This window comes from Ahaetulla prasina, chromosome 7 (genome assembly GCF_028640845.1).
Source record: "Ahaetulla prasina isolate Xishuangbanna chromosome 7, ASM2864084v1, whole genome shotgun sequence".
NCBI classification, from domain to species: domain Eukaryota; kingdom Metazoa; phylum Chordata; class Lepidosauria; order Squamata; family Colubridae; genus Ahaetulla; species Ahaetulla prasina.
This window is the reverse complement of record NC_080545.1, coordinates 102,004,324-102,031,655: the sequence shown is the minus strand read 5'-3', so window position 1 is coordinate 102,031,655 and position 27,332 is coordinate 102,004,324. Positions and strand designations below refer to the sequence as shown.

The 27,332-nt window shown below is 46.7% G+C and overlaps 2 protein-coding genes across 2 annotated transcripts; both read left to right on the top strand.

The window, feature by feature from the left end:
• Positions 1 to 3,322: 3,322 nt before the first annotated feature.
• LOC131202383 (C-type lectin lectoxin-Thr1-like) lies at positions 3,323 to 11,657 on the top strand. The gene is given in 5 exon segments (XM_058191316.1): positions 3,323 to 3,380; positions 8,041 to 8,135; positions 9,356 to 9,496; positions 10,333 to 10,447; positions 11,446 to 11,657. Coding segments are annotated over 5 exon segments (477 nt in total). The 3' UTR covers positions 11,514 to 11,657.
• Positions 11,658 to 14,497: 2,840 nt separating this feature from the next.
• LOC131202386 (C-type lectin lectoxin-Thr1-like) lies at positions 14,498 to 25,958 on the top strand. The gene is made up of 6 exons (XM_058191318.1): positions 14,498 to 14,563; positions 14,907 to 14,980; positions 15,411 to 15,505; positions 16,058 to 16,198; positions 18,512 to 18,626; positions 25,715 to 25,958. Exons 2-6 carry the CDS (start codon positions 14,923 to 14,925, stop codon positions 25,780 to 25,782), a joined length of 477 nt encoding a protein of 158 aa, XP_058047301.1. The 5' UTR covers positions 14,498 to 14,563; positions 14,907 to 14,922; the 3' UTR covers positions 25,783 to 25,958.
• The last annotated feature ends 1,374 nt before the right edge of the window (positions 25,959 to 27,332 follow it).

Sequence of the window (27,332 nt, the reverse complement as noted above, 5' to 3'; positions counted from 1 at the left end):
AACAGGCTCCTCCTGTTCCTCTGTCTCACTACTGTCAGCCTCTGGAGGCCCTGGAGTCCGCACATCACTCCCAGATGGCCCCGGCCCCATCTCTGCCTCCAACACAGAGACCTCATCTGGGCCTTCCCCAGACTCCAGGACTGGCCCATGTTCTTCCCCTGCCTCATCACTGTCCCACTCCGCTGCCAGCTCCGCAGGCTGCTGGCGGACCACAACAATTGATGCCACTCCTACCCAGTTCCTTCAGATACGGTTACTCAGGAATAGGAATAGGATTTTTATTGGCCAAGTGTGATTGGACACACAAGGAATTTGTCTTGGTTCAGATGCTCTCAGTGTACATAAAAGAAAAGATACGTTCATCAAGGTACAACATTTACAACACAATTGATGATCAATATATCAATATAAATCATAAGGATTGCCAGCAACAAGTTATAGTCATACAGTCATAAGTGGAAAGAGATTGGTGATGGGAACTATGAAACGATTAATAGTAGTGCAGATTCAGTAAATATTCTGACCGTGTTGAGGGAATTATTTGTTTAGCAGAGTGATGGCCTTCGGGAAAAAACTGTTCTTGTGTCTAGTTGTTCTGGTGTGCAGTGCTCTATAGCGTCGTTTTGAGGGTAGGAGTTGAAACAGTTTATGTCCAGGATGCGAGGGATCTGCAAATATTTTCACGGCCCTCTTCTTGATTCGTGCAGTATACAGGTCCTCAATGGAAGGCAAGTTGGTAGCAATTATTTTTTCTGCAGTTCTAATTATCCTCTGAAGTCTGTGTTTTTCTTGTTGGGTTGCAGAACCGAACCAGACAGTTATAGAGGTGCAAATGATAGACTCAATAATTCCTCTGTAGAATTGGATCAGCAGCTCCTTGGGCAGTTTGAGCTTACTGAGTTGGCGCAGAAAGAACATTCTTTGTTGTCCTTTTTTAATGATGTTTTTGATGTTAGCTGTCCATTTGAGATCTTGCGATATGATAGAACCCAGAAATTTGAAGGTTTCTACTGTTGATACTGTGTTGTCAAGTATTGTGAGGGAACCTGCATCCAATGCTGGATCCAGGGAACCTGCATCCAGCATTGAAATGAATATACCTGCATATGGCGCTTAAAAGAATAATAAAGGATTCATATTATATCTATCATGTATTATAATCAAGAGTTAAACATTTGTGAGGATTTGGGGAGTTGCAGGTCCAGCACACAGATCACTATGGATTAAATTGTACAAAAAACCCATGATGAGCTTGTGCCCCTTAGTATGTGGAAATTGTGTTGTGTATGTGGAAGTTGTGCCTTTGCAAGCAGGCCAGCTGCTTCGCTGGAACCCATGGGGTGGGCTAAGACCATGGGAAAAGAGGAACCTATGTTTGCCACATCTATAAAAAAATATTAATGTTATGACCGTTAGATTGAAGGACCTAGCAATTGCTAGTAAGGTATACAATGCAGGATTTACCTGAATAGCCTCCAGTTTCAGAGTCTGAAATCAAATCCCTCATTGGCCAACTCAGGAATGGAAAGGCTGCAGGAGCTTCAGGACTTCATTCCTGCTGAATTATTAAAGAACAATTTGGAGGGGTGGATTCCAGCTTTGGTGGTGCTATTCGCTTAAATCGACTCCACCAGGTTATGTCCCACAAGGATGGGGCTTGGAAATTGTTGTCCCAATTTTTAAAAAGGGAAAGAGAGATGACCCTGCCAATTACAGATCAATACATTTCCTAAATATAACTAGCAAACTCTACGCCAAACACCGCCAAGATAAATTAAAGGAGTGGCTGGATCTCGAGAACTTGATCATTGAAGAGCAAGCCGGGTTTAGAGAGGGGAGAGGCACCACAGATCAGTGCTTAGTTTTTCATCATCTGGTTGAAAAATATGCATCAAATAGAGCTGTATCATTATACGCCGGTTTTATAGATCTCAAGGCAGCCTTTGATACGGTTACCAGCACAGATGGTATTCAGCCAGTTCGTACCAGTTCGGGTGAACCAGTAGCGGAGATTGTGGTTGGGCCAGCCCACCTGCCCCAGCTCTATGCCGTCCTATTTAAACATGGTTTTGAGGCCAGGTGCATGTGCGGAAGGCACACACGTGAGCAAAGCACATGTGCGGGCGTGCACACACGAACCGGTAGCAACAAAATGTGAAACCCACCACTGGTTAGCAGGACTAAGCTATGGGAGATTCTAGAAGCTGCCTCAATTGACCAGAGGCTTCTTCATCTATTACGTGCCCTACATACTAAAGCATCCTTCAAGGGGAGGTGTAATACGCAAGGGTCCCTCCCAAAGTCAGTCAAAACTCACAAGAGGCTTAAAGAGGGGTGCATTTAGCCCCCTTTCTTTTCAACTTCTATATAAACAACATGGTCGAACAGCTAAACAAACCAAATCACACAACCCCAAAATAGGTGACGGAAGCATCCCCCTTCTGCTCTATGCAGATGATGCTGTCATCCACTCCAGGACACCAGAGGCCTTAGAGGAGCTTTGCGAGCCCTCGCCCAGTATTGTAATTACAATAAACTGGACATAAATGGTCAGAAAACAAAGATCATGGTCTTTGCAAAAAGGCCAAAACTTCATTCATGGTATCTAAATGGCCACACAATAGAGCAGGTAACCACTTTCAAATACCTGGGTTTGGTCATTCAGGCTTTAACTTTTGACTGAGAATTCAACACGAGGTGGGGAGCTATATAAAAGTTTTACATAAAATAAACAAATATTTAAATCCAATTCATTGCCAGGAAGTCAATTTTTGTGTTTTTATTTGTTGCTAAATTTTTAGTGCAAACAAGGTACTTCCTGGGGAAAAAGTCCCTTCTGAAGCAAAGAAATTTTCCTTCCCCTTAGTTTGAACCCCATAAAAAGACCAACCCCACGTCTTGTTTTGCCTATAAATGCCTCCTTTCCCTTTACTGGAGGGAAGACTTGCTACCTGTGGAGGCAAAGGGACAGGTGAGTGGGGCTCTCCCACCTGGGGACACCTGACAGGTGAGGCCCCTACATCAGATCCCTCTGGTGTTTCTCTCTCTCTCTCTCTCCATCTGAAGGGACCTCTTGCAGGGGCTGCTGGCAACGTCCAGGTTGCAGCAGGGGGTCTGCAGGAGGCAGGGAGCAGGGGGTCTCTGGGGAAGAGAAAGAGATGCACAGGAGATCCTTTCCAGGCCACGGCTGCTGGATGACCAAGGAGGGAGAAGGGAAAGCGTGCAAAGTGTGGGACCTCCCAGCTTGGTCACAGGCTGGCCTTCCCACCCATCTCACCCTCCTTTCCTCCCTGATCCTCTCCGCAGGGAAGGAAGGGAGACCATGGGGTGATTCGTCTTTGTCAGCCTGGGCTTGCTGGTGGTGGCCTTCTCCCTAAATGGTGAGTTTGAACAGGGTCTCTCGTGTCCGGAGGGGCCAATCCTCTTCCCTCTGAACCCCTTCCTGATTTCACTCTCCCCCCACCCTCCCTCCCTCTCCCTGAAGTTGCTTTTATCCCTCTTTGGCTTATTGTGCAATTAAGACCCCCAACCCCTTCTCTCTCTGCTCCAAGACTCGGGACTTTTGCAATCATAGAAAATGAATTTATATTCCTTGCAGACAGATGGTCATTTGCATCCTCTTAGAGGGTCGTTGAAGCCCTTGGAGGTTTCTCTGTGTCCTCACCTGAGTAGTGCTAATGGTTCCCGTAGTCTTCAGTTTTTCCTCTGGAAATCCGTTCCTTCTCCCACACCATTCAAAGGTTGTCCATCCCAAATTGTATAGCTATTCTGTAGAATATAGAATAACAGAGTTGGAAGGGACCTTGGAGGTCTTCTAGTCCAACTCCCTGCTTAGGCAGGAAACCCTACACTACTTCAGGCAAATGGTTATCTGATCTTTTCTTAAAAACTTTCAGTGATAGAACACCCACAGCTTGGGTGGCAAGTTGTTCCACTGATTAATTGTTCTAATTGTCAGGAAATTTCTCTTAGTTCTAGATTGCTTCTCTCCTTGATTAGTTTCCACCCATTGCTTCTTGTTCTACCCTCAGGTGCTTTGGAGAACAGCCCGATTCCCTCTTCTTTGGGGCAGCCCCTGAGATATTGGAAGACTGCTATCATGTCTCCCCTAGTCCTTCTTTTCATTAAACTAGACATACCCAGTTCCTGCAACCGTTCTTCATATGTTTTAGCCTCCAGTCCCCTAATCATCTTTGTTGCTCTTCTCTGAACTCTTTCTAGGGTCTCAACATCTTTTTTACTTTGTTCTACTACTCATGCTTGCATAATGTTGAATTCCAATATTGCATGATCACTTGCCCCCAATGTTCCTGTAGCTTCAACAGCTTCTATCATTTCATCTCTGTTACTGAGAATTAAGTCCAATATGACTGATTCCCTTGTTCCCTTCTCTACTTTTTGGGAAACAAAGTTGTCTGCTAGGTTCGTTAGGAACCTGCTGGAACTTCCAATTGGTGCAGAGTTTGTCTCCCAGTTGATGTCAGGGTCGTTAAAATCCTCCATTAGTATTTTTTTTTATTTGCATTTATATCCCGCCCTTCTCCGAAGACTCAGGGCGGCTTACACTATGTTAGCAATAGTCTTCATCCTATTTGTATATTTATATACAAAGTCAACTTATTGCCCCCAACAATCTGGGTCCTCATTTTACCTACCTTATAAAGGATGGAAGGCTGAGTCAACCTTGGGCCTGGTGGACTTGAACCTGAAGTAATTGCAAGCAGCTGCTGTTAATAACAGACTGCATTAGCAGTCTGAGCCACAGAGCCACATTGTGATGTGCTTCCTACATACCTTAGTTAGCTGACTAGCAAAAAGTTCATCTATTTCCTCTGGTTGGTTGGGTGGCCTATAGTATAGACCTATGGCAATGTCATTTCTTCCCCCTTTGATATTGACCCAAATACATTCAAGATAATTTTCATCATTGTTGTGCTCTATTTCTGTAGAGATGTACAGTAGTTATTTCTTATATATATAGTGCAACTCCACCTCCTCTTTTATTTGGTCTATTTCTTTTAAATAATTTAAATCCCTCTAGTTGTATGTTCCATTTGTGGGTTTCATCCCACCAAGTTTCTGTAATGGCAACAATATCATATCTGCCCTCATTTACTTGAATTTCTAATTCACCCTGTTTATTCCTCATACTCTGTGCATTGGTGTATAGCCATTTGAGTCCATTTGGATTGACCCTGTGTTTACTGTCTACATAACCTGTGTTGTGCCTGACTGCCCCTACTTTCTTGCCACCTGTTTGATTAGTGCACGTGGTATGCCACTCACTATTAAATGTTTGGTTTAGCTTGACAGGAAGGTTGATAATCTTACCCACACAAACATCTATGTTACCTGTATTGATATCCCTATTAATTTTAGATTGCTGGGGACAGAAATGTTCTGTATCAATTAATTCTCTGTCCCCACTGTCCAGTTTAAATGTTTATCCAGAAAAATCTGTGAATTTAATGCCAAGTAGCTCAGTCACTTTCTTTGATGGATGCAAACCATCTCTTTTGTACAGTTTTTCATTGGACCAGCTGCAGACATCATGACTAATAAAACCAGATCCTTCCCTTTTACACACTCCCTTAGCCACACATTAAACTCAACTACCTGCTGGCCTTCCCCTTTTTGTTCCTTATATACTGATAAAACCTCTAAAAAGATAAGCCTACAACCTATACTACTAAGTTCATACCCCAAGCTCTGGAAATTATTCTGCACAGAAAGTACATATTTTTGGGACGGATCATTTGTGCCAAGATGTATAATAGCATCAACATCACAGTCCTTACTGGCATTCTGGGGTGAGATGTCATCTGTACGCTGACGACACTCAACTGTACATTTCCACCCCTAACCACCCCAACGAGGCTGTCGAAGTGATGTCCCAGTGTCTGGAGGCCGTACGGGTCTGGATGGGGAGAAACAGGCTCCAACTCATCCCCTCCAAGACCAAGTGGCTGTGGATGCCGGCAGCCCGGTACAGCCAGCTGATTCCATCGCTGACTGTTGGGGGCGAGTCGTTGGCCCCCACGAAGAGGGTCCGCAATCTCGGCGTCCTCCTGGATGCACGGCTGTCTTTAGAAGAGCATATGACAGCCGTCACCAGAGGAGCTTTCTATCAGGTTCGCCTGATATGCCAGTTGCGTCCCTTTCTAGACTGGGCTTCCCTTTGCACAGTCACTCATGCTCTCGTCACATCCCGCCTGGACTACTGCAATGCTCTCTACATGGGGCTCCCCTTGAAGGGCACCCGGAAGCTCCAACTGGTCCAGAATGTGGCTGCATGGGTGATAGAGGGAGCACCTCGTGGCTCCCATGTGACACCTCTCCTGCGCGGTCTACACTGGCTCCCGGTGGTCTTTCGGATGCAATTCAAGGTGCTGGTTACCACCTTTAAAGCGCTCCATGGCATAGGACCGGGTTACTTACAGGACCGCCTACTGCTACCAGTAGCCTCCCATCGACCTGTGCGCTCCCACAGGGAGGGCCTCCTCCGGGTGCCGTCGGTCAAACAATGTTGGCTGGTGACCCCCAGGGGGAGGGCCTTCTCTGTGGGGCTCCTGCCCTCTGGAATGAGCTGCCTCTGGGGATTCATCAACTCCCCAACCTCTGGACTTTTCGCCACAAGCTGAAGACGCTTTTGTTTCATCGCGCAGGGCGAGCTTAAATGCAGTTTTAAATGGGGTTTTAAATGGGGTTTTAAATGTTTAAATGGGATTTTTAAATGTTTAAAGTTTTAAATGGGGTTTTATTTTTATTCTAGTTTTTATTGGCCATAAATTGAATCAGTTTTTTATATTGTTCTTAACTTGTTTGATATGTCTTTTATATGTATTTTATTGGCTGTGAACCGCCCTGAGTCCTTCGGGAGAAGGGCGGTATACAAATCGAATAAATAAATAAATAAATAAATAAATAAATAAATAAATAAATAAATAAATAAATAAATAAATAAATAAATTCTTAAGATTACGTCTCTTGTCTCTGCTGGCAGTAATACCTGGCACACACCTAACCTCTTTCAAAACGTCCATATCCTTTCCTAAATTTACATCCCTTACAATTGAATCACCAACCAGAAGGTGGCTTCTCTTTTCGGATACCTTGCTCTTCTTGATGTCTAATACCTGATTCACACTTTCCCTTTTCCAAAGTAGAGATTCTCAGTCATCCAGATCATGGTGGTCCCAAACGTCCTTTTTTTTTTTTTTTGAAGTCCAGTTGCCTCCTGAAAAAGCACCCTTGGGACAACCATGACTGAGAATCTCAACAAACTAATAGTAAATAAAGCAAAACTAACACAATCAAAATTCAGACTTGTGAACCTAATGAAGGCCTTGGACCCATTCCCATGGAGCTGAGCATCTAGCAAGGGCATCTTCAGAAGGGCCTCTCCTGGGCAGTGGGTGGAAGGGGGACAGACCCCAAAATAGCCAGCTATTATGCTGTTTAGGGTTCAGCACTTTTGGGGCATCCAGGGGCCAGTTGAGATCCTTTAGGACAAAACCACATGATCCCCCGGCTTTGGACCAGCCTGGCTGCTGCTTTCTGCAGGAATTGCAATCTCAGGAGACTTTCAAGGGTAGCCCCAAATAAAGCACGTTGCAGTGGTCAGGATGGATTTTAACCAAAGTAAGGATGATTGTTGCTAAATCCAACCAGCTCAGGGAGGTTCACATTTGGCACCAGAGTTCCAAGTGTGCAAAAGTTAAACAGGGTTAATTTGGTTCTTGAAGGATCCCATTTTCTGGTTTTGCGTGGTTTGCTGAATAATAAACCAACTCAAGTGGATTGATTCACACCAGGCATGCAGCTTCCAGAAAGATGACCAAGGCTAACGCTAACCAAGTTTTGGACATTCTGCAAATGCAGCTGAAAGTCAGTTTCAATTTATTGCCCTCAAAGATGTTTGCAACTCAGCAGATTCAGAATGTTCTGCAGACTCAGCTGGGTCTCCTCCTCCTCCTCCTCCTCCTCCTCCTCCTCTTCTCTTTGCCATCTTCTCACTGAGTTTCTTCTCTTCCCACACAGGAGCCAAAGGCTGTTGTTGTCCCCGTGATTGGCTCACCTTGAATGGGTTTTGCTACAAGGTCTTCGATGACCACAAGAACTGGAATGATGCCGAGGTTAGAAGTGCTTGTGTGCTTGTGAACATCCTATTTTAGGCAGAGGAGAAGTCTAGGCAGAGCCTTGAACGGTCCCCAAGACGCTCTGGCTGGGCCTAAGTGCAGGCCCACTAGGCTGTGTGCATTAAAAGTTACCCTGTTTCCCTGAAAATAAGATCTCATTTTCTTATTTTCTTGTAGGTTCCAAAATAGGCACTAGGGCTTATAGAACAGAATAGAATTTTTTATTGGCCAAGTGTGATTGGACATACAAGGAATTTGTCTTATTTTCAGGGGGTGTCCTATTTCCCCCCCACTTTTTCTGTTTGTTCGTGGTGGGGCAGGAGGCCACATTGTGTGCTAGTGCCATCACCACGAGGTCAGGGGGATGGAGCTGCCCCACATGCCCTGCTCTGGCTTACCTCAGGGCCTCTGCAGTCAGGCCAACCATGTCTCCACACCTGCCTCATTTTATGGCTTTGGCACCAGCTCACTGCTCGGTCTTCATTGAAGCCTTGAGCAAGCAGAAGAAGTGGACTGGCGGACACATGGGCTCCTGCTGCACATGGCTGCTGGTGCTGCCACCACAAGGTAGGTATGAGGGTGTGGATGGCCTGGATGCAGGAGTCCTGAGGTAAGCTGGTGTGGGGCGCATGGGGCAGCTCCACCACCACCACCGAGGCACCGTGAGCAGCCAGACAGAAGGGGCAAGCGGCCAGCTGTGCAGGCTCTTAAGTAGGGCTTATTTTGGGGTGGGGGTTATATTAGGTGCACACATAAAAATCACACTAGGTCTTATTTTCAGGAAAACTGGGTAGCAAGGATGATTATCTTAGGATATTCTGAAATGTATTCTCTAGATTATATACTGGTGTAGGCTTTCATAGTCTGTATCCTTTGGGCAGTGCTGAACTTCAGGGTTCAGTGATCCTGATCCAGACAACAGATTTCCTGATGTTTCACTGGCAACCCTGGTGGCATCTTCAGACCTCCTTGCCTCTGGAATGATGGGATCAGAGAATTTATCTCCTGAATCTAGAATTCTTCAAGAGCTGCAGAATCTAGAAAAGGCATCTGTGGGGAGTCAACACAGTCAAGACAGTGGCTAGGACCATGCAATCAGATTCCCTGGCTCTTTTCTCACTTTCACAAACTAACACACACACACACACACACACACACACACACACACACGCTTGTCTCCTTCACAAGTGCCTTTCTCCCTTGTTGCTCCCTCCCAGACCTTCTGCAGGAAACACAAGCCAGGCTGCCACCTCGCCTCCATCCATGGCAGTGAAGAGTCAACTGAATTGGCCGAATACGTCTCCGACTATCTCAGAAGTGGTGGAAATGTCTGGATTGGACTGAATGACCCACAGAAAGTAGGTCCCTTCCTACTGCTAACGTTCGTCAATTCATTTGTACTGTTTGATTTTTTTTTTGAAGGATCCTCCAACAGGAATCCGAGTAGGATAGAGCTGGAAGGGACCTTGGAGATCTTCTAGTCCAACCCCTTTCTCAAGCATACCGTATACTTTTTCAGATAAGCGGCTGCCCAGTCTCTTCTTAAAAACCTCCAGTGAAGGAGGACCCACAACTTCTGTTCCGCTGGTTGATTGTCCTCAATGTTAGGAAATTCCTCCTGAGTTCCAGGTTGCTTCTCTCCTTGATTAGTTTCCATACATTGCTTCTTGTCTTTCCTTCTGGTGCTTTGGAAAGTAAATTGATCCCCTCCCCTTTGTGGCAGGCCCTCAAATACTGGAATGCTGCTATCATGCCCCCCCAGTCCTTTTTTTCTCTAGGCAAGCCAGACCCAGTTCCTGCAACCGTTCTTCAAATGTTTTTGTCTCATCATTATCGTCATCATCAATTTATTTACATCATCAGTTTTGCTGGTGGTATCCCACCCAAAATCTCATTAATTTTTATTCATTAATTTCTTCTGAGAAGTTTTTGCTTGGATCATCACCAGTGGAGAAAGAGAGAAAGAGGGGGAGGGGGAAGAAAAGGGAGGGAGAGAGAGAGGGAGAGAGAGAGGGAGATGGAGGGAGAGAGAGGGGAAGGAAAGGGAGAGAGAGAGAGGGAGGGAGGGGAGGGATAGAGGGGAGAGAGAGGGAGAGTCAGTCTGATCCTTGCCAACCCTTCTTCTCTCTACCTGGATCCTGCAGCGCCAGAGTCCCTTCCTCACTTGATTAATGTGGCTTCCCTGTCATTACAGAAACGCAGCTGGCAGTGGACAGACAGATCCAGAAACAGCTACCTAATGTGGCAACCAGGAGAGCCCAACAACCTAGGGAACAATGAAAATTGTGTTGAACTTTGGAGCCCATCAGGTAAACCTCATGGAGGGAATTAGGAATAATGGAGGGAAGGGAGGTGAGGATGTACTTCAAAGAGTCGGGTCCATTTGAGCCTTCTTGGAACACTCACACTTTGGAAACTGTATACAAGGGAAAAATTAACAGCTGCCTAAGTTAATCAAAAATCAATCACAATCACAACCCTAAAACTTAATACACAAGGGATCATTATTCAAATACAGAATAAATATTTTCCTGAAAGCTGGTCTGACCTCTGGAGAAAACATGGGGGACCTAAGGAAGAACTGACTCCCACTGACCTCAAACTCCACCCCCCACAACTTCATGCAAGTAGGGACCCTTTAGCACATTGAGTCTTACCCAGCCCTTGTTAACATGGTGTAAAGCCAACAACATCTCGAATCATATGAAATATTTATCAACTCTTGATGTCAGGAGGCCAGGAGAAAGGCAGACCTTTGCATCAAATTTCTTTCACTGGGTTTTTTTCATCACAACGATTTCTACTGGATGCCAGTGGACTTGATCCAACCTTTCACTCAGGAGATATTTTTGAAACTAAGGTGGCCCATTGTGGCTACTCTCACATAATGGCCGTAATGCCTGTTTGTGGAATCTCTGTCACAGAAACACAATGTTGAGGCCCACCCCGTCCATTTCCCAAATTGAAACGGAGCCCACTCCTTCCACTTCTTCTCTCCAGGGATGGATGGGATCCTACCAGTTTAACAACTGGATGGCTGAGTGCGCACGCTCCAGAAATTGTGTTGTGTTTATATTTACTGACAGAGGGATAAAGGGAGACTAGTATAGATCTCTTTCAAGCACTTTATCCTGATTTCTTGGCTATCTGGGTTACCACAATCGGCCAAACCACAAGCCCATTTTAGCCAGGGAGGTTCTTCCCCTGTGGTACCTTCAGGTCCCCCTGCAAAGGGGGGAGGAGCCATGGAAAGCCTCTCCTGGGACTCTGAGGGAATCCCTGTAAAATGTCTCCTTTTTCTGCCCAGGTTATAAGAACTGGAACGACGAGAATTGTGCGTCCACACGTGCATATCTCTGCAAGTGCAGATTCTAGTGCAGCTCCTCCTTCTCCTGCTCTGGAGTGGCAGAAGCGCCTGGTGAAGCCTGGAGAATCAAGGAAGCCTTCCCGGAATCTCTGCTCTGCGTCCTTTCGCTTAATGGTTCATTTCTGTAGCTTGGATCTGATTTTGCTCATCCTGATGGGTCAAATAAAGTTCAAATAAATTCAGTCTTGGCATGACTAGCTCCGTTCATTTTTGGCAGAGCCAAAGGGGTTGTTTGATGTCTTGTGGGTTTTGTGAGCATAAAGGGCTGGAAGGGGCTTCTTGGACCAGTAATGATCCACGAAGAACCATCAGGGATGGTGGCAATTGCAACGCAAAGGCCACACCATTAATCTGCTCCAGGACCCTAAAAGGCCCCACAAACTTTGCATCAAGCTTCTTAGAGAGTCTAGTAGAAACCAGGAAATTGGTAGACAATCACACTTTGTCCCCTTCAGCAATTGGTGGCCCTTGCTATCTACGGAGGTCTGCAGGTCTCTTGCGAGATATAGTGGTATCTTGGTACTTGACTGCTTAGAAACTCGTCAAATTTGGTATTCAACACATTTTGACCTTAGAAGCTCCCACAAAGTTTGCATGAAGCTTCTCAGAGGACCTAAGAAAGCAGGTGCAGTAACATCTCATATTCTGCTGCAGCATCTAGTTGTCTTTCTCAGCCTGACCATGTTTGATAGAGTTGTGGGACTGAACAGGACCTTTAAAAGATGATGTTCTCTCCCCCTCCCCACTTCACAGAGAAGACGCAGAGATATGCGTCCCACAATCCTTTATATTTGCAACAGACCTGATTTTTGGTAGTGAAGGAAAGACTTGGCAGCTACAGTGCAAAGGCCTGCCAAGTTCTGAGTTCTTTATCTCTTACGGAGACAGAAGCCCACGTGTCCAAGATCCGTTGCCAAGAGCTCACAGAAAGAAAGCCTTTGCACAGTCCAGGCCTTTAACTCCCAAACGACTGATCTGCAGTTCGCACTTGGTAGCTTTATGTCCATCACAAGGGCCAGATGGCAACTCCACCCACTTTTATCCCCTGTGGGGTGGGGATCAGTGACTCAGCAATCTCTCGGCCTGCCACACCTCTTCCTTTGCTGCGCACGCTTATCTTTTCGTCGCTGCCTCGGGTCAATCCAAGATTAATCTTCTGTAGCTGGCACCTGAGGCGTTGCCGGGGAGGAGGAGGGTCCGGGAGAGGGGGGCCTTGTCAGCTCCTCCTCCGGGCCTGCAGCTGGAACCTGGGGTGGTGCCAGGGATGAGGAGGATCCTGGAGAGGAAGGCCTTGTCGGCTCCTCCCCATCACTCTCAGAGTCATCCTCCTCCATGAGGACAGGCTCGGGGGCCAGAGTCACAACAGATGGAACTGTGCCTTCTAGAACCTGAAAGCAGATGAACTGCCCCTGTCAGACCAAAGTCTTGCAACCAGGCCTCTGTGATGCCAAATCATGGCCACAAAAGAATTGAGCTGCCTCTTTGGCAGTGGGCAGACTGTTCAAGAGACGACATTTATCGTTTTGGGTAAAAAGGTCCACTACTAACAGTTTGGAGATTTGGACTTGGACTGGAGGTAAATCAGTAATAAAGTCCAGGTCAGGGAGTTGGCTGGTGCCACCTTCCAGTCCCTGCACTCATTCCTACTGCCTAGTCATCAGGACTTGAAGGACCCGGATTTCACCCTGTTGCTGCTTAATGTCAGATGAATCTTTAATAAATCCTCCCCCTCCATGATTGTGAAAGAGGGAGCCATTGTGGCCTATTGACAGAAGGATTCACTTCCTTGTTCCTTCTCTTCTTCTTCTTCCTTGTTTTCCTTCCAAGGGAAGAAGGCCATTTTTGGCTTGTGTCAGTCCTTTGTGGTGCTGTCTCCATCAATTGTTAATGCTGAGCTTGCCAACAAGCCAACTAAATTGCTGCTCTGGGAATTTTGGGGGTCCTCGTTAGGAGCCCCAGAATCCTGAAAAAATAGCATCTCGGTTGTCTCTCTTCACTCCAAGGATCTTAGTTGGACCCCAAGATGGCCAGTTCAGAGAGGTTGTCCTAGCAAACATTGTCTTCTGGCAACTAAAAAAATGCTTTTAAAAGGTACTGGTGATCAGGCAACTCAGCTGGGATCGCCAGAGGAGCCTTTTAAAAGCTTCTTTTTTTTTTACAACCTCTTCAGCCAAAGTGGTTGTAGAAAAAATGCTTTTAAAGGGTTCTGACGATCCCAGCTGAGCCGTGCAATCATCAAGGCTTTTTTTTAACTTTTAAAAGCATTTTTTTCTTTGGCCGAAAAAATGCTTTTAAAAGTAAAAAAAAAAAAAAACAACCTCTGATGATTGCGCGGCTCAGCTGGGGCAGAGGGGGAGGCCAGGGATTTTTGCTACCAGTTCTCCAAACCACCTGCCGCCATCGCTACCGGATCAGGCAATCCAGTCCAAATCCAGAGTATTTCACCCCTTATGTAGGGTCTCCTGCTTGGGCGGGGAGTTAGACTAGACGACCTACAAGATCCCTTCCAACTCTGTTAATCTGTAGACCAATCTCAGTCCATTTACTGTGTCATAGAAATCTAACTTCTGCAAACATCCTTCCCCTTGGGATGCTATAGGCCTCTGCCCTCCTAACCATCAGAAAAGCCCTTAAACCTATTTCCTTCCCCCAGTGATGGGCTAGGATAGGGTGGGCAAGAGGATTTAAGGAGGGGCTGCATGAGGAAGTTCACTTTGATGCCCTGTTTTCAATGTTTATTGTGTTAAAGGATGTAATGTGAGGTGGGCAGCTTTATAAAAGCTTTAAAGAAAATAAACAAATATTTAAGTCCAATTCATTGCCAATTCATTCATTGAAGTCAATGTTTTTACCTGTTGCTAAATCTTTAGTGCAAACAAGGAACTTCCTGGGGAAAAAGTCCCTTCTGAAGCAAAGAAATTTCTTTTCCCCTTTGAACCTCATAAAAAGACCAACCCCACATCTTGTCTTGTATATAAATGCCTCCCTTCCTGTTGCTGGAGGAAAAGCCTGGAGTTGCCACTGAGCAGACTTGTTTCCTGTGGAGGCAAAGGGACAGGTGAGTGGGGCTCCCCCACCTGAGGGTACCTGACAGGTGAGGCCCCTGCAGCAGATCTCTCTCTCCATCTGAAGGGACCTCTTGCAGGGGCTGCTGGCAACGTCCAGGTTGCAGCAGGGGGTCTGCAGGAGGCAGGGAGCAAGGGGTCTCTGGGGAAGAGAAAGAGATGCACAGGAGATCCTTTCCAGGCAATGCAGGATCCACTGCTGGATCCTGCACCACGGCTGCTGGATGACCAAGGAAGGAGAAGGGAAAGCGTGCAAAGTGTGGGATCTCCCAGCTTGGTCACAGGCTGGCCTTCCCACCCATCTCACCCTCCTTTCCTCCCCGATCCTCTCTGCAGGGAAGGAAGGGAGACCATGGGGCGATTCGTCTTTGTCAGCCTGGGCTTGCTGGTCGTGGCCTTCTCCCTAAATGGTGAGTTTGAACAGGGTCTCTCATGTCCGGAGGGGCCAATCCTCTTCCCTCTGAACCCCTTCCTGATTTCACCCTCCCGCCACACTCCCTCTCCCTGAAGTTGCTTTTATCCCTCTTGGGCTTATTGTGCAATTAAGACCCCCAACCCCTTCTCTCTCTGCTCCAAGACTCGGGACCAGCTCAAGTGAATTGATTCACACCAGGCATGCAGCTTCCAGAAAAATTAACTAAGCCTAACCCTAAATGAACTTTGAACATTCTGCAAGTGCAGCTGAAAGTCAGTTTCAATTTATTGCCCTCAAGGAGGTTTGCAACTCAGCAGATTCAGAATATTCTGCAGACTCAGCTGTCTCCCCCTCCCCCTCCTCTCCTCCTCTTCCTTCTTTTCTCTTGGCCATCTTCTCACTGAGCTTCTTCTCTTCCCACACAGGAGCCAAAGGCTGTTGTTGTCCCCCTGATTGGCTCCCCGAGAATGGGTTTTGCTACAAGGTCTTCAATGAACACAAGAACTGGAGCGATGCCGAGGTTAGAAGTGCTGGTGTGCCTGTGAACATCCTAGTTCAGGCAGAGGAGAAGTCCAGAGATAGCCAAGCACAGCCCCTCAAGTCCCCCTCTGGCTGGGCTGAAGTGCTGGGTCACTAGGCTCTGTGCATGAAAAGGTAGCAAAGACCATCATTTTAGGACAGCCTGAAACGCAAGTATTCTCTGGACTATATACTGCTGTGGGCTTTCATGGCTGGCATCTGTTGGGCAGCGCTGAGCCTCAGGGTTGAGTGACCATAATCTAGACAACAGATTTCCTGATGTTTCCCTGGCAACTCTGGTGGCATCTTCAGACCTCCTTGGTCTCTGAAGTGATGGGAATCTGAGAGATTACCTGCTGAATCAAGAATTGTTCAAGAGCTGCAGAATCTAGAAATGGCATCTGAGGGGAGTCAACACAGTCAAGACAGTGGCTCACTTGTGTCTCATTTTCACAAACTAACACACACACACACACACACACACACACACACACACACACACACTTGCTTGTCTCCTTCACGAGTGCCTTTCTCCCTTGTTGCTCCCTCCCAGACCTTCTGCAGGAAACACAAGCCAGGCTGCCACCTCACCTCCATCCATGGCAGTGAAGAGTCAACTGAGTTGGCCGAATACGTCTCCGACTATCTCAAAAGTGATGGAAATGTCTGGATTGGACTGAATGACCCACAGAAAGTAGGTCCTTTTCTACTGTTAATGTTCGTCAATTCATTTGTACTGTTTCTAAGGTGGGGTTTTTTTCTGAAGGATCCTCCAACAAGAATCAGAGTAGAATAGAGCTGGAAGGGACCTTGGAGATCTTCTAGTCCAACCCTCTGCTCAAGCAGGAGACCCTTGTACCATTTCAGACAAATGGCTGTCCAGTCTCTTCTTACAAAGCTCCAGGGATGAAGCACCTACAACTTCTAGTGTCAAGCTGTTCCGCTGGTTGATTGTCTTCACTGTCAGGAAATTTCTGCTTAGCTCCAGGTTGCTTCTCTCCTTGATGGGTTTCCATCCATTGTTTCTTCTTCTTCCTTCTGGTGCTTCGGGAAATAAATTGACCGCCCCTCTTCTTTGTGGCAGCCCCTCAAATACTAGAATGCTGCTATCCTGTCCCCCCCCCAGTCCTTCTTTTCTCTAGACTAGCCAGACCCAGTTCCTGCAACCGTTCTTCGTATTGTAAGGTCCCAGAAGTTTCCCTGCCAAAGAGAGTGAGACTCAAGACGAGGCTTGGAAAAAGTAACAGCTTTTTATTTTTGGTCAAAGCTAAAAGAACTGGATGAACACTATTTCCAAAACATACGAGTATTATATGCATTTTACCCCATGAGAGGCAAAGTTTACCCAATCAGGGACAAAGATCCATTACCAACGTGGGTCTTCATCTTCAAAGATTTCTTTGTTCAGACCCCTGTCTCTGTCTCCTTTAGAATAGAATTTAGAATAGAATTTTATTGGCCAAGTGTGATTGGACACACAAGGAATTTGTCTTGGTGCATATGCTCTCAGTGTACATAAAAGAAAAGATACGTTCATCAGGGTACAACCCTATAGCCCTATGTCGGGGCGATTTCCCTCTCTGGCCAAGTTGTTTATTCTGCTAAAGGCTTTCAGGTGACTCCCTAATGTGGTACTATCTACTGTATGAGGCAGGAAAACTCCCTGCTCCGGTTCCTTTATTCCTGGGTAATGGAATTTCTTCTATATTTTCAAGGATGTGCCTAGCAAAGAACGGAAGCGAGATAATGCCAACCAGTATCAAGACTACAAATTACTAAACTAGAATTAATTCCTAACAACTAATTTCTGACACTGTACAATAATATAAGCAGGAGCCAATAACGAAGCTCAATTCATAACAAATGATTTCTAGCAGTATATCATATCAGAAGCAAACAGCAAATACTGGTTTAATCAGTAGCAAATAAATAATAGCATAAGCAATTCATAATAAAAGCAAATAGCCAATATTAGTTTGATCACTTTGCTCCTTCAGTATGTTTGTCTCATCATCATATCAATTTAGTGTTTTGCTGGTGGTCTCCCAACCAAAGACTCATTAATTTTGATGCATTAATTTCTTCTGAGAATTTTTTTCTTGGATCATCACCTATCCAAGAATTCATTAAGTTTAACCCTGATTAGTTGTTTCAGATCAACTAAGATCAACTAGATAGATAGAGAAAGAGAGGGAGGGAGGGAGGGAGTGACAGAGAGAAAGTGGGGGGAGAGGGGGAAAGGGAGAGAGAAGAAGAGAGGGAGATGGAGAGGAAGGGAGGGAGAGAGAGAGTAGGGAGAGGGGAGAGAGGGGAGAGGGAGTGAGGGGAGATGGAGAGACAGGAGAGAGGAAGAGGAAGAGAGAGATGGAGATGGAGAGAGGAGAAATGAAGAAAAGGAGAGAGGGAGAGGGAAGAAAGGGAGAGGGAGAGAGACTGGGCGATGGAGAGAGAGGGAGAGAGAGGGAGGGAAGGGGAGGGAGGGAAAGAGAGAGAGAGGGAGACAGAGGGAGAGGGGAGAGAAGGAGAGAGAGATGGAGATGGAGAGAGGGGGAGATGGAGATGGAGAGAGACATGGAGCGGAGTGAGAGAAGGAGTGGGAGAGAAAGAAAGGGAGAGGGAGGGAGGCAGAGGAAGAGAGAGGGAGAGGGAGAGAGAGAGGGAGAGGGAGACAGGGAGACAGGGAGAGCGAGAGAGGGGGAGAGCGGGAGAGCGGGTGAGAGACAGTGGGGGGAAAGAGAGGGAGAGAGGGAGATGGAAAGAGAGGGACAGAGGGAGAAAACGAGAGGGAGAAGGGGAGAGGAAGGGAGGAGGGAGGGAATGGGAGATGGAGAGAAGGAGAGATGGGGAGAGAGAAAGAGGGAGGGAGGGAGGTGGGGGAGGGGGAGAGAGAGAGGGAGAGAGAGACAGAATCGATCTGATCCTTGCCAACCCTTCTTCTCTCTACCTGGGTCCTGCAGTGTCAGAGTCCCTTCCTCAGTTGAATAATGTGGCTTCCCTGTCATTACAGAAACGCAGTTGGCAGTGGACAGACAGATCCAGAAACAGCTACCTGCCATGGAAGCAAGGAGAGCCTAACAACAGTGGGAACAATGAATATTGTGTTGAACTTTGGAAAGACTCAGGTAACCCAAGGTGGAGGGAAGGGAGCCAAGGATTGACTTCCAAGAGTCAGGGCCCATTTGAGCCTTCTTGGAATACTCACTCTTTGGCAACTGTATACAAGGGAAAAATTAGCACCTGCCTAAGTTAATTAAAAATCAATCACAATCACAACCCTAAACGTCCGGACCGCGGACGTTATGGGCATTACGGAGACCTGGCTGGGCACCGAAGGGGGGGTCCCCCTAGTGGAGATGTGCCCACCAGGCTTCCGAGCATTCCATCAGCCGAGGGCCCAGGGTAGGGGTGGAGGGGTGGCAGTTATCATTAAGGAGAGTCTTGAGCCGAGGGAAACCACTGTGCCTCAGATAGCTGGGTGTGAATCTCTCTTCGTGAAGTGGGGTCGTAGAACTCAGGTGGGCTTGTTGATCACGTACCTGGCTCCTTGCTGCGTGACTACAGCCCTGCCTGAGCTGTTGGAGTTGCTGGCCGGGCTGGCAGTTGAAACTCCCAGACTGTTGGTCATGGGGGATTTCAATTTGCCATCAGCCGGCGTAGCATCCTCGGCAGCTCAGGAGTTCATGGCTTCCATGACGGCCATGGACCTGATTCAGTTAATTGACGGCCCTACCCACGTCAGGGGAGGTACCCTAGACCTGATTTTTATCTCTGGCCAGTGGTCTAATGATCTGGTTTTAAATTATTTAGTTGTTGAACCTTTGTCATGGTCAGATCATTTTCTCCTTCGTCTAGACTTTCTGACCGCTACCCACCACTGCAGGGAGATGGAACCAATGCGTTGGTTCTGTCCCAGGCGCCTGATGGACCCGGAGAGGTTCCTGACGGAGCTTGGGCCGTTTCCCGAACACCTGGCCCACGACTCGACTGAAGAGCTAGTTGCGGCCTGGGAACGGGCCGCGGCTGGAGCTTTGGACCGTGTCGTGCCTTTGCGGCCTCTGACCCGGCGTCGGTCTCAACCAGCTCCTTGGTTCTCCGAGGAGCTGAGGGAGATGAAGCGCCGGAGAAGACGCCTAGAGAGTGCCTGGAGATCCAGCCGCTCTGAGGCTGACCGGACACTAGTTAGGTCCTATAGTAGGACCTACCTAGTGGCAATGAGGGTTGCGAAGCGTTCCTACGTTTCCTCCTTCATTGCGTCGGCAGATAACCGCCCGGCCGCCCTGTTTCGGGTGACCCGCTCGCTCCTTCAACAGGAGGGGCGGGAGGACCCCCTACAAGGGCGTGCCGAGGAGTTTAACGGTTATCTATACGACAAAATCGTTCAGCTTCGGGACGGATTGGATCAAAATTGGGTAGATCCAGGCAAGGGTTCTGAGGCCCGTCTTGTTGAGGTGGTTTGGGATGACTTTGATCCTGTGACTCCCGAGGACATGGACAGGTTGCTGGGTAGGCTGAACGCTACCACATGTTTACTGGATCCGTGCCCCTCCTGGTTAGTACTGGCTACTCAGGAGGTGACACGAGGCTGGCTCCAGGGGATTACAAATGCTTCTTTGCGGGAGGGGGTCTTTCCCGCGGCCTTGAAAGAGGCGGTGGTGAGACCCCTCCTCAAGAAGCCTTCCCTGGACCCAGCTGTTTTAGGGAACTACCAGCCAGTCTCCAATCTTCGCTTTACGGCGAAGGTTGTAGAGAGTGTGGTGGCATGTCAGCTACCCCAATACCTGGATGAAGCTGTCTATCTAGACCCGTTCCAGTCCGGCTTCCGGCCCGGATACAGTACGGAGACAGCTTTGGTTGCACTGGTGGATGATCTCTGGAGGGCCAGGGATAGGGGTTACTCCTCTGCCCTGGTCCTATTAGACCTCTCAGCGGCTTTTGATACCATCGACCATGGTATCCTGCTGCACCGGTTGGAGGGGTTGGGAGTGGGAGGCACCGTTTATCGGTGGTTCTCCTCCTACCTCTCTGATCGGACGCAGACGGTGTTGACAGGGGGGCAGAGATCGACTCCCAGGTGCCTCATGTGTGGGGTGCCGCAGGGGTCGATTCTCTCACCCCTCCTGTTCAACATCTATATGAAGCCGCTGGGTGAGATCATCAGTGGCTTTGGGGTGAGATACCAACTGTACGCTGATGACACCCAGCTGTACTTTTCCACCCCGGGCCATCCCAGTGAAGCTGTCGAAGTGCTGTCCCGGTGTTTGGAAGCCGTACGGGCCTGGATGAGGAGGAACAGGCTCAAACTTAATCCCTCCAAGACGGAGTGGCTGTGGATGCCGGCACCTCGGTACAGTCAGCTGCAGCTGCGGCTGTCTGTCGGGGGTGAATCATTGGCCCCGATGGAGAAGGTACACAACTTGGGCGTGCTCCTGGATGGTCGGTTGTCCTTTGAAGACCATTTGGCGACCGTCTCCAGGAGAGCATTTTATCAGGTTTGCCTGATCCGCCAGTTGCGTCCCTTCCTGGACCGGGATGCCTTATGCACAGTCACTCATGCTCTCGTTACCTCTCGCCTGGACTACTGCAATGCTCTCTACATGGGGCTCCCCTTGAAGAGCACCCGGAGACTTCAGCTAGTCCAGAATGTGGCTGCGCGGGTTATTGAGGGAGCGTCTCGGAGCTCCCACATAACACCTATCCTGCGCAGACTGCACTGGCTACCTGTTGTTTTCCGGGTGTGCTTCAAGGTATTGGTTACCACCTTTAAAGCGCTCCATGGCTTAGGACCGGGCTATCTACGGGACCGCCTACTGCCGGCTTCTATCTCCCATCGTCCGGTACGCTCCCACAGAGAGGGACTCCTCAGGGTGCCGTCAGCCAAACAGTGTCGACTGGCGGCCCCCAGGGGGAGGGCCTTCTCTGTGGGAGCTCCGACCCTGTGGAACGAACTTCCCCTCGGACTTCGACAATTACCTGACCTTAGGACCTTTCGCCGCGAACTTAAAACTTATTTATTTCGTATGGCTGGACTAGCCTGATTTTTATTTTTATTGGATGGGTTTTTAAAATTTTGTTATTTTACGGGGGAGTACGTTTTTTAACATTTTGGGCATTTAAATTAGTTTTTAAGGGATGTTTTTAATTATTGTGTGTATTTATATTTTATCTGCCTGTTCACCGCCCTGAGTCCTTCGGGAGAAGGGCGGTATACAAATTAAAATATTATTATTATTATTATTATTATTATTATTATTATTATTATTATTATTATTATTATTATTATTATTATTATTATTATTATTATTATTAAAACTTAATACACAAGGGATCGTTATTCAAATACAGAATAAATATTTTCCTGAAAGCTGATGTGAACTCTGGAGAAAACATGGGGGACCTAAGGAAGAACTGACTCCCACTGACCTCAACCCAGGGGTGAAATGTAAAATTTGTTACTACCAGTTCTGTGGGCATGGGTTTTTTTTTGGGGGGGGGGGTAATGTGACTAAGTGGACGTGGCCAACTTTTTTTTTTTTTTACTTTTAAAAGCATTTTTTCTATCACTCTTCCCTCTTCTACCTTCTTTTACTTGTGTTAAAAAGGGTGGTGGTGACTGGGCAAGCCCAACTAATTGTATATAACTGTACATTGGATGAATTATTTGATATGATTGTAAAAATAAAACTTTTTATAAAAGAAAAGCATTTTTTCTACAATGTCTTCGGCCGAAGAGGTTGTAAAAAAATGCTTTTAAAAGCCTCTGATGATCAGGCAACTCAGCTGGGATCGCCAGAGGAGCCTTTTAAAAGCTTTTTTTTTTACAACCTCTTCAGCCGAAGAGGTTGTAGAAAAAATGCTTTTAAAGGGTTCTGACAATCCCAGCTGAGTTGCCTGATCGCCAGAACCTTTTAAAAGTATTTTTTTACAATCTCTTCGGCCAAAGAAAAAATGCTTTTAAAAGTAAGAAAACAAAACCTCTGATGATCGCGTGGCTCAGCTGGTCGGGGCGGGGGGGAGCAGGGATTTTTGCTACCGGTTCTCCAAACCATCCACCACCATCGCTATCAGATCGGGTGATCCGGTCTGAACCGGGAGCATTTCACCCCTGCCTCAATCCCACCACCCCAACTTCATGCAAGTAGAAATCCCTTAGCACTTAAACTCTAGATGTCAGGAGGGCAGGACAAAGACAGATCTTTGCATCAAATTTCTTTCACTTTTTCATCACAACGATTTCTATTGGATGCCAGTGGACTTGATCCAACCTTTCACTCAGGAGATATTTTTGAAACTAAGGTGGCCCAATGTGGCTACTCTCACATAATGGCCTTAATGGCTGTTTATGGAATCTCTGTCACAGAAACACAATGTTGAGGCCAACCCCATCCATTTCCCAAATTGAAACTGAGCCCACTCCTTCTACTCCTCCTCTCCCAACTTCCCTTCTTCTTTCCAGGCCAGGAGCCTTCTTCTCAACCTGTTATTTCTTCTTCCTTTTGAAGAAGACCTCAAGACACCTCAGCTGGTTTAAGGGCAACCACCTGTCTCCCCAATTGCCTGTCTCTGTTGTCTTAAAATATGAAAGAAAAAAAAGAATACAACAGCACAACTCACGATGCACTTTCATAGCTGTGGGAATATCTTGGGCTTTCCCTGTAAACGATTTGAAAGATGGTTGATAGAACAGCCAAGTTTGGTATTTTTTTTTTGTTTCACGGGGTTTTTTGTTTGTTTGTTTTACATATACATATCAATGCGTGAACAGTGTGGCACCTGGGTGTCACACATTCTAATACAAATAAAACTAGTAGAACTAATCATAGTTATTACATTCAACCCACATATATTTCTAATAATAATACACATTTATATTAAGTTATAGTCTATCATTATTCAATTATTCCATGTTTTCTCTTGTTATTGCTTTTATTTTATTATGTAAAAATGTATACACTAATATTCCCCTTTCTCTTATTCTATCTCTTATTTTTTAATCATGTAACCCATTTATTAAAAAATGTTTTCTTTCTATCCTATCTAACTTCTAATCATGCCACCAACCTACAAAATAAAGGAAAGAGAAAGAAGAAGAAAAGCAAATCAGAACGACAACAAAAAGGAAATATCATTTCCTTTCTATCCATCATCTCTTGTCCGTTTCAGTACTTTAATTGATATGCTTTTTTTGATTTGCCTCCCATATTCCTCTCTTGGATCTTTTTATTTATTTATTTATTTACATTCATATCCCACCCTTCTCCGAAGACTCAGGGTGGCTTACATTGTGTAAGGCAATGTAAGGATCTTTATCTCTGTCTGCATCTATTTCTTGACTACTTCGCTCCAGCACCAGTTTTAGCTCTTCCTCGGTAGTCCCAGCTTTGTGGCAGCCATCTTTAGGCTGCCTCTTTTCCTTGCCATGGCTGAGAGGGAAAAAGAACCCTGGGTCAGACAGGAGAGCTAGAGCTCTCCTTGACTTCACAGGGGACTCCGCTTTGCTTCACCACCCCTACAGGCCAGCTTTGGTTCTTTTTGGACCCCCCCAATGGGGACAACTCAGCACAGGAGCGTGGAGAACTGCTCCTCGTATCCAATCTTGCCATGCCATCCACCGGAAGCCCAAGCTTGGTATTTCTTGAGAATATAGTTACAAGACGTGCAGTTGGCTTGGCTGAATGTGTTGTGTTGAACATAGTTGAGGAGTCAGGTATACAGAATATAGACCCATGATGGCGATCCTATGGCACGCGTGCCACAGGTGACACATGGAGCCAGATCGATGGGCACACAAGCATTGCCCTGCCTCAGCTCCAGCGCACATCCGCATGCCGGCCAGCTGATTTTTGGGCCTTCCAGGTCCACCAGGAGTCAGGAAAGAGGTTGTTTCCAGCCTCCAGAGGGCCTCTGGGAAAGTGGGGAAGGCCTGTTTTTTGCCCTCCCCCCGAGTCCTAGAAAGCCTCTGGAGCCTGGGGAGGGTGAAAAATGGGACTACCGTGCCCCCCGTGCCATTGTGTGCCAAAAACAAGGGGAGCACAGGGGGTCATGCATGGGGGGGCATTGAATTATGGGGGTGGGCATGCATGCGCGTGACTCCCCCATGCTCCCCCACGCTTTTGGCATGCGATGGCAAAAAGGTTAGCCATCACTGATATAGACTAACAGAGTGGGAATGAACTTTGTAGGTATCTAGTCTAACCCCCACCCAGAAGACCCTACACTATTTTTGACAGATGGCAGTCCAGTCTCTTCTGGAAAGCTTCCAGTGATGAAGCTCCCACAAGTTCTGAAAGCAACTTCTGTTCCATGGGTTCTCACAAGTCTAGGTTGGCAGGGGGAGTAGAAAGCTCAATAAGGCTAATCCCATATTCAACTGGTACCATCGGACTCCATGTTTCTGCCCCTTTTAAAGTGTTAATTTTGTATTTCATTCAAGAGAACACTCTACATATCTGGGCATTTTAGAGCAAGTCCTATGGTTGTTCCGTTAGTTAAATTTTCCAGATGTTATATTGATCTTGCACTCAGAAGAAATATCTAAATATCATTTTCCTACCATACTTTGCGGTGAGGTAGAGATGGTGCAGGTGAGGCTACCAGCCTCGGTTGCATCCATCCTACAAGCAGAGTTCCCTATTGACAGTCAAGACAGTCCCAGCCAGCGATGATACAATTTGGCCAGGGTACCACAACTGCAACCACAGCAGGGCCATGCTCTTCTGTGCAAGCTAAGTGGCTTAACTGAGGGGCCTCTTTGCAAGCCAGTATACTGGTTCCCACACCCATCATCCAGGGATGTCCTTAGCAAATGGGGAAAAAAGCGTCCATGTAACAGTCACATGACAGTGAAATCCAGGCTCCACCCAGTTTTGACCTGCCAAAGGGACGGACCAAATTCTCAGGTCCTTGGCTGCCCTCTTGTGGCTGAGCAGAGCTTGACAGGCAAAGCCTGCTTGCCGTATCCTGATTTGAGTTGTTTTTATATTTACCAACAGAGGGATAAAGGGAGACTCGTATAGATCTCTTTCAAGCAATTTATCCTGATTTCTTGGCTATCTGGGTTACAACAATCGGCCGAATCACAAGCCCATTTTAGCCAGGGAGGTTCTTCCCCTGTGGTACCTTCAGGTCCCCCTGCAAAGGGGGGAGGAGCCATGGAAAGCCTCTCCTGGGACTCTGAGGGTATCCCTGCAAAATGTCTCCTTTTTCTGCCCAGGTTATAAGAACTGGAACGACGAGAATTGTGCGTCCACACGTGCGTATCTCTGCAAGTGCAGATTCTAGTGCAGCTCCTCCTTCTCCTGCTCTGGAGTGGCAGAAGCGCCTGGTGAAGCCTGGAGAATCAAGGAAGCCTTCCCGGAATCTCTGCTCTGCGTCCTTTCGCTTAATGGTTCATTTCTGTAGCTTGGATCTGATTTTGCTCATCCTGATGGGCCAAATAAAGTTCAAATAAATTCAGTCTTGGCATGACTAGCTCCGTTTATTTTCATCAGCCAGATCTTCAGCATGGGTTTTTCCCTTTGATGCATGCTTACTATCAGTTGTCATAGTAATGCAGGGAGGGTGGCATTTGTCGTGTCCCACTCCTCTGCTGACGGCCGGGTCAGGGAAATCCGAATCAGGCGTGCCTCTGCAGCTCTGCCAAAGTCCTAGCAAAGTTCTCAAGGCAGGCAGGAGACCAGAAAGTGACTTCAGCAAGATATGTTAGACTTTGCCTGACTCAGAGAATGCCAGAAAGCAGATCCTTTATATAGGCCATGGGGTGTGGCTCCATGACTCAGCACTTATCCAGGCCTGCCCCTCCCTTCCTTCTGTCGCCACCGCCTATCAATTCTTTTTTTTTTTTTTTATATATTCAAAAAGTTTTTATTAGTCAAAAAAAAGGTTTATACAAATACATATCAGGTATGGTAAATTTTCATTTTTCTTATCTAAAATAAGAATTTTACTCAAATTTTTTAACACATACAACAGCCATATGGCAAGCAGGTAACACGAAGTAGCTAAGTTTACAAATTTTAAATACGTAATAAAGAAGGGTCAAGAATAAACAGAATATCGTACTAAAGAGAATAAGGAAAACCAACACAATCCCAAATATCTTTATCACTTCCTAGTTTTAGATCTCAGAACTCTGGGTTCAGCCTGACCCAACTCCAGGGCCGCAACAGCGGCAGCCGCTCGCCCATGATCTATAACCTCCCTTCTTCAATTCCTGGGTCATCTGATTCCAGGAGGGCTTTGTGTTCCTCCACATAGGCCGTAGCCTCCGCAGTTGTACTGATTTTTTTCGTAATGCCCTCCCGGAAAATCATCAATCCCTCTGGCATCAGCCATCTGAAGCCCACTCCTTCTGGTACAATTTGCTTGACAAAAATAATATTTCTTTCTTTTTCACGTACCTGTCTGGGAATCTGCCTCAGAATGGCTATCTCCCTGCCCCTGTAAATCAGTGCCCCACTCCTATGTTTTCTAAAATTTCATCTCGTCTCTCTTCTCACAAATTTGACATGAACCTCTCTGGGAACTGCATGCGTGCGTGCATATTGCAATTAACTCTATAAACTCGATCCACATCCCAATTCATGAAATCAACACCTCTCCCAAGAAATTCTCCCAACAATTTAGTCACAACATCTCTCAAGTCTTCTTGGTCCACTTCTTCCAAATTTTGAAACCTAAGGAAATAAGACATTTTATCCATCTGTAGTCCAAGCACAGCATTGCCTGTCGTCTCCTCTCTTTTCTGCACTGCCGCATCTCACCCTCAAACCTTCCACTTTCTGCTTGTTTTCTGCTGAAACTTGTTGAGTATCCTTTAAATCCTTTTGGAT

What these genes read in the sequence shown, in the direction of transcription:
- LOC131202386 (XM_058191318.1), top strand. Translation starts at nt 14,923, where the DNA reads ATGGGGCGATTCGTCTTTGTCAGCCTGGGCTTGCTGGTCGTGGCCTTC. An exon ending in AGAACTGGAGCGATGCCGAG is followed by an intron (nt 15,506 to 16,057) that starts GTTAGAAGTGCT and finishes GCTCCCTCCCAG; the next exon opens with ACCTTCTGCAGGAAACACAA. An exon ending in TGAACTTTGGAAAGACTCAG is followed by an intron (nt 18,627 to 25,714) that starts GTAACCCAAGGT and finishes TTTTCTGCCCAG; the next exon opens with GTTATAAGAACTGGAACGAC.